This window comes from Schistocerca cancellata, chromosome 9 (assembly GCF_023864275.1).
Source record: "Schistocerca cancellata isolate TAMUIC-IGC-003103 chromosome 9, iqSchCanc2.1, whole genome shotgun sequence".
NCBI lineage: Eukaryota > Metazoa > Arthropoda > Insecta > Orthoptera > Acrididae > Schistocerca > Schistocerca cancellata.
Genome location: NC_064634.1, coordinates 307,863,551 through 307,870,186, shown reverse-complemented (window position 1 = coordinate 307,870,186; position 6,636 = coordinate 307,863,551). Strand labels below are relative to the sequence as shown.

General features: G+C 35.9%; 1 protein-coding gene across 4 annotated transcripts in view; it reads left to right on the top strand.

The window, feature by feature from the left end:
* Positions 1 to 6,636, top strand: part of LOC126101562 (uncharacterized) — a 78,392-nt gene that overhangs the window by 159 nt on the left and 71,597 nt on the right. Inside the window, exon 1 of one of the 4 annotated variants that reach the window (XM_049912201.1) lies at positions 20 to 196. The exons of 1 other annotated variant lie outside the window; for it this stretch is intronic. In XM_049912201.1, the coding sequence (XP_049768158.1) occupies positions 178 to 196 (19 nt within the window). In that variant the 5' untranslated portion in view covers positions 20 to 177. Of the gene's footprint in view, positions 1 to 19; positions 203 to 1,591; positions 1,615 to 6,636 lie in introns of those variants that run through there. 2 more of the 4 variants (XM_049912200.1, XM_049912202.1) reach the window with 2 other exon arrangements.

Below are 6,636 nucleotides of genomic sequence, written 5' to 3'. Positions count from 1 at the left end.
AGTGATTGTTTTATACATATACATATTATGTTCAGTTTGTATGGGATAATATCAGTCTTGTATGTAGACTGATTCAGCACCCATGCAATATAATTAGCACACAGCTGGACAAATAAGTACATTATAACCAACAAAATATTTTATTTACATTTAAATCAATACAACCCCTGTTGGAATATGCAAGAAACTCTTATTGGTACTAGTAAGGATTTTATTTTTCTCATTTTTCACAAAATATTGATCTAATTTGCCATAATGAAAATATGTATGAACTTTGTTCCTGAGTTTTTCATATAATTTTGTATAACTGATTCATATTAACCATAAAACAGATATTTATTATACAGGTAAACATTTATAATCATTTTGTACTAATACAAAACATATACTGTTAATGAAATGTTCTGTTCATTTCAAGTTAAAATACATGTTACATTTCAATTTCCCTCAGATTATGAAAGATATTACTTTTTGTTTATTTGCTTGGTAAGACATATCTGTCTTTGCACAAGATTTCTTGCATTGTCTTTTTTGTTGACATAATGCTATTCTGATCATATCATGTAACTTGAGAAAATAGTTATGTAGGTGAATAAAGTCTGTATGTCTCTCTCTCTCTCTCTCTCTCTCTCTCTCTCTCTCTCTCTCTCTCTCTCTCTCTCTCCCTCTCTCTCTTCTCTCTCTGTGTTTTATGTGTGTGTGTGTGTGTGTGTGTGTGTGTGTGTGTGTGTGTGTGTATATTGGATTTGGATCTCAGGTGGCTAATGATGTAATACAATAGAACTGTCTTTTGCTCCATGTAAATTTATTTCTAGTGGCTCTTAAGGACACAAAAGAGGCAGGAAGTCAATAATTTGTAATAAAATAAGTGGATAGAAAATGGACAGCAAATGCATGAATTATAAGCTATATTCCCTAATTATTGTACTTGTAACTGTTCATAAAATCCCACAGTCAAATATCATATATCTATTTTTTCTTTACATACACTACTCTCTCATTCAGTGGTCCTGAATAGCTGTAGTAATTTGCTAACATCACAGTTGGAGAATTCTTCTGATTAAAATATACCTTTACAAAGACTTGTTATAATTACTGTAAATAGGTGACAACTGTGAATGAAATAAGTGTGTGTGTGTGTGTGTGTGTGTGTGTGTGTGTGTGTGTGTGTGTGTGTGTGTGTGTCAGTCGTCTATTTTTGACGAAGGCCTCACTGGCTGAAAGCTTATTTGTGATAGTCTTTTTGTTGTGCTCATCTGCTACTCTGCATCTTTGCTGTATGGTGAGAAGTAATTTTCCTTTCTATAATATTGTAACAGTAACCAACTGTCTGTCATAAAAATAGTGGTCACAACTAATGAGAACATTCAGTACAGAATATAGATAAACAGATAATATGTAGGGGTGGCTAATAGTGTACATTCTTAATTTCCTTTTGAATTTACAAGAATCATCACTTTCTTGCTTTATTTCAAATGGAAGCTTCCTTAATACCTCTGCACCAGACTACACAATTCCACTCTGAACCCACATCAAGAAGCCAGTGTCTAGATGAACATTATTTCAGTGCTTTGCATTGAGGTTGTAAATTCAAATTCAACTAAAGCTGACTAGGTAATGCTGCTTTCTTTTTCTGAATGAATGCTTCCTTTACTTGGGGAGCATTTCCCCAGAAGATGATACAGTAAGTACTCAAAATAAGCTGACACCATAGTTTTTAAGTCAACAGATTGAGAAGCACTTTTAAGTGTAAATTACTTTGGACTGAGGTTCTTGATTTCAATTTATTATCATGTGCCTAGTTTTTTTCTTACATCTTGACGAATATCATCATTTGTCTTATTGAGTTTATACATTTCATATCCAATCATCATTGTCATTGTACAGTTCCAGTTTCCCGGGTACTGCTAATGAGCCTCATCCGTTTCCATCTGTCCATTTACAACCTTGTCACAGAGAACATTATGCATTGTGCTTCCTCTGGCAGTGACAATATACTTGATCTTGTCCATTCATTCTATAGGACATTTTCTTTCACTTCTCAGAGTGCTTGAGTCTGGCTTTCTTCCTCACCTCCTCTTCCTTAACTTATCCATCTTGGTCTTCTGGATTGTGGATCTAATGAATTTTGTTTCATTTCTGAAGCCCAATAATGTTATAAATTGTTTTTGCTTTAGTCTTCAAAATTTTTGTGTATAGTACATAGGTTTTCATTTTTGATAACAACATGAAGAATTTTGCACTAATATTTGAAGTATATTTTTGACTAACACTAGTCCTCTGTATTAAATAAAGTTCTCTCTTCCTAGAACAAGATATTTTGATTCCTTTTTCCTCACTTCTATTACAGTTTTCCTTTATCTTCTGCAAAGGACATTTGGTTTCATAATGTTGTAAGAATATTTTTTAGGAAATAATTAAATTTCTGATTTAGCAGCCTTCCCTTTAGTGAGGAATGTCTTCTGAGCCAGTGCTAGTTTTCTATTTATATCATCATTGTATCATACATCAGTCATTATTTTGTTTCCAAGATATCAGAATTCCTTCACTTCGTCTAGCATATTCTTCCCAATTCAGATGTTGAGTTTATTGCTAAACTTGTTATTTTGCCATTTTTTTAGATTTACCCTGAGTCTATATTCCTTACTCCTTATAGTGTTCACTCCATTCAACATTTTCTGTAATTCTTGTCTTTCACTAAGGAAAAAACTAGCACCTGCAAATTTTATCCTGAAACTTTCGTTTATTTCCATTACACCTTCTTCAATATGCAGGTTGAATAAGAAGTGAGAGCAGCTGTATACTTGTCTTACACCCTCTTTAATCTGAGCACTTTCATCATGATTATTTTATTATTATTTAGAAATCAATTATAACAATAAATAAAATACACATTTAAACAAAAAACACATATGTGCAACTATTTACTTGGGATAAAAATTAAATGATCCAGATCATACACAAATGTAGTAAATCCCTTCTTTCATATCTGATCAGAGGTCCTCTAAACCTCTATCAAATTCTGACTGTAATACTGGATTCCATGCATCTCCAAAACTGGTATCTATTTCTTGTTCTGTTACATCAGCAGACACTTTTCCCCCCCTCATAGAAGTTCTCAATGTACTCTTTCTACCTATCCATCCTCTACTCTGCACTTAACAGTGGCATTTATTTTGCACTTTTAATGTTGACACCTATTTTTTTTAATTTCCCTGAAAACTATTTTTGCCTTTTCTGTATGCTGAATGAGTTCTTCTAATGACCCTTTCCTTTTCAATTTCACCATACATTTTTCTGTAGCTATTTTAATTTAGCTCCACTGCACATCTATTTGTATTGATTTCATTTCCATATGCTTTATACTGCAGTATTTTTTCTTTTCTGGGACATTTTTCTGATTCCCTCTTTCATTGATCAACTGCAGTATTTCCTCTGTCACTCAAGTTTTTTTTATTACCTTCCTCATGCTCATATTTGTTTGTCCAAATTCTGTGATTTCAGTACTGCAACATTCCACCACCTTAAACATAGATTTTTATTGACAATTCTCTTCTTCATTCTACTCTTCATCGTCATTAAATTGTGATCTGTCTATATCTGGACCTGAGTACACCTTGCAGTACAATATCTTATATTGGAATCTCTGTCTAATCATGATGTATCCACCTGGCATCTTCCTGTACCACCACACATTTTACTAGTATACATCCTTCTCTTTTGATTCTTGAACAATACTTTTCTCCTCTCTCACATCTATTACTGAGCCCAGATTCTATCATAACTCCATCTTATATCCCTTTCCCTAAAAATCTGTCCCCCAATATTATTAGATTTTCATCTTCCTTTACATAATGAGTTACCCATTCAGCTCTCATGATTTCCCTCTCTCTCTTCATGTGACACTGGCACATATAACTGATAGATTTCTGTTGACACTGAGATTCTGGCAATTCAAATTAGAGTAATCCTATCACTGGATTGCTTAAAGTAACCCATTTTTCCCCCTTCTTCCCACTTATAAAGAATCTCTCTCCCATTATACTGTTTTCTGTCAGTGTTTATATTACCTTGTACTAATTTGAATGGAAATTCTTATATTCTTTCCATTTTAACTCACTGATTTCTAGCATTTCTACATTCAGCTTTTACATTTATTGCTGTGCTTTTTTGCTGCCATCTGACCATAACAGTAATACAAACCTGTGGCGATGCAAACAGTCATTCATTAAGACAAAAATTGTGGAATGGTTGATTTATTTACTTAGGGAGTTCTTTCCAGTTTCCACCTTGTCTTTGTGTAACCTGCTTGTGTATCCTTTTGATGTGCTACATGTCTGTTATCAATAATATAATATAGCATTTTGTATTAACACAGTTCTTATTTAATTATGGATTATCGTACACACAACGACAGATGATAAAAACATTAAAAGTGATATTACCTTAATGGTGACTGTGGATACCACTGCTTGAGAAGAGCTATTGCATGCATCAGAGATAACAATACAGTTCCATCGCTGATGTTGAATTTCAGGCAAGTGACAGGCACTTTGCACAGTATGGAGCCTGCATACAATTCGCTAACAAGCTGCATTGTTTTTTACATTCTGCATGTAAAATTCATCACCCTGCCATGCCTCAACAACCCAATTTATTTTTACAGCTCCTAGAACTTTCTTTAGAAGACTAAACTGTTTTGGATAACATCGTGCAATTCGTTGTGACGATCAGAGTACTAGACTGTCATACCTTGTTATTATTGTGTGATGTCATGCACAACATGCTGAAAGTGAACAAATATACACACCTTAAGGATGATGTGCTTTGATGGTTGTGTAAACTGACAGACCTTCTTGTACAACAAGTTTTAAAGACTGAAGTTGTCAGTGAAAAATCACCTTCTGTAACCTGGTGTCATCTCTGGGGTCTGAGTTTTGAAGCTGAAGTGTTGCAGATTAGCTTGAAGCAAATGTGAATTTACCAGTTACCTTTAGCAGCTAAGAGTGCTGTGGTTGCAAGCAACTCCTCAAAATTTGATTTAATGTAGACTTACTGTTACTTGTAGTTGATCAAATGCACAACCTGTTGCTATGTAATAAAGCAATCAGGGCCCCAAGAACTGGACATGGCACTGCAAGTGTAGTTACAGAAGATGATGGTAGAGGAGGGCAGCTTCCACTAATAGAACTAGGCAGATCATTACAACATGACCTCAGTGGACTCACACAACAACTCTGACAAACTCCTGCACCTCTCAACACAATCTGCATGCCAAGCAATACAGTGATCACTGTGTTGTTGCCCAGCACCTCATAGAGTGTTGGTATCACTTCTGTCTTGGTCAGCTAGCTCAAAAATGCACCCCTATGTGTAATTACTCAAAGGCAGACAGCAATAAAAAAGGCATGATTGACTGTTTTGAAGTAAAGTGCTGACACATGACTGCAAAGAGTTGTTCATCATATGACCTGATGTGTGCAGTGAATCCTGCATCTTGAAAAAGAGGATCTCATCCCTGTTATTGCCATTGACACAGCTGACAGATGCTGTGCTGTTCACATCTTTCCTATATCACACCACTTTATCTTCAGAACACCTGCAATGACCCAAAAGTATTTAATCAATGTAGGATTTGATATTAGTGTCCTACCAGCAATGTTCAAAGACCTACTTTCAGACAATGCCATAAGGCAGTGCATTTGGGTTTTATAGAAAAGTTCTGGTGGATCTTCCTGATTTGGATGTTGCCAAGCCTCTTCTTGGTGCAGACTTTCTATTTCATTTCCTCATTGGAGTGTCCACATGAACAGTGCAACTCAGACTGAATGATGAGACTATTTTTGGACATTCTGCATATTCACATGACATGCACAAATGAGCGCATACTTCTCCTGTTTGTGCCTCTGCAGGCATGAAATCACCATTAGTAAATGGTCTTACCATATTGAACACCGTTAATAACTTACTGGGAAAGTGGCAGCCATGGAAGAAGAGAAAACTTGCACTATTCCAGACAATAATGTGTTGCACACACACTAAAGACTGCATCACTGCAACTGAGACAACCCAGTTTCACATAGGTAAGCTACAGAATGATATCACTCCTGCAGCAACCTTGGATAAAACAAGGCAGCTGTCTGTGTTACTGCCTGGAATATGGCAACATTGCCCACCACATCACTACTATGATGGGACAGCTGGTTGCTTGTAAAGCCAACCAGTTGACAGGTTCAAAACACACCACAGTGAAAAAGGAATTTGAAGAATTACTGGGTGAACAGATTATTCAACATTCAAATAGCCTGTGAGCAACCCCCCCCCCCCCCCCCCCCTTCATTTAGCAAAGAGGAAAGGTGATTCCTGCCATGCTTGTGGGAAATAACATTTCTTAAACATGCAAATTATGCCTGACTGCTATCCCATTCTGCATCTCCAGGATTTTACACTTACATGAGCAGGTGGTCAGTTGTTCAGCACATCCTCTCCCTTATGCACCACTAGCTATTGTCATTGATGCTTGCCCAACCTCGACTGGAGCAACTCTACAACAGCAAGCAAATGATACATGGTAGTCACTAAGGTTCTTTTCCTATAGCTTGACAGAAGCACAGACAAATTGGAGTGCCTATAATA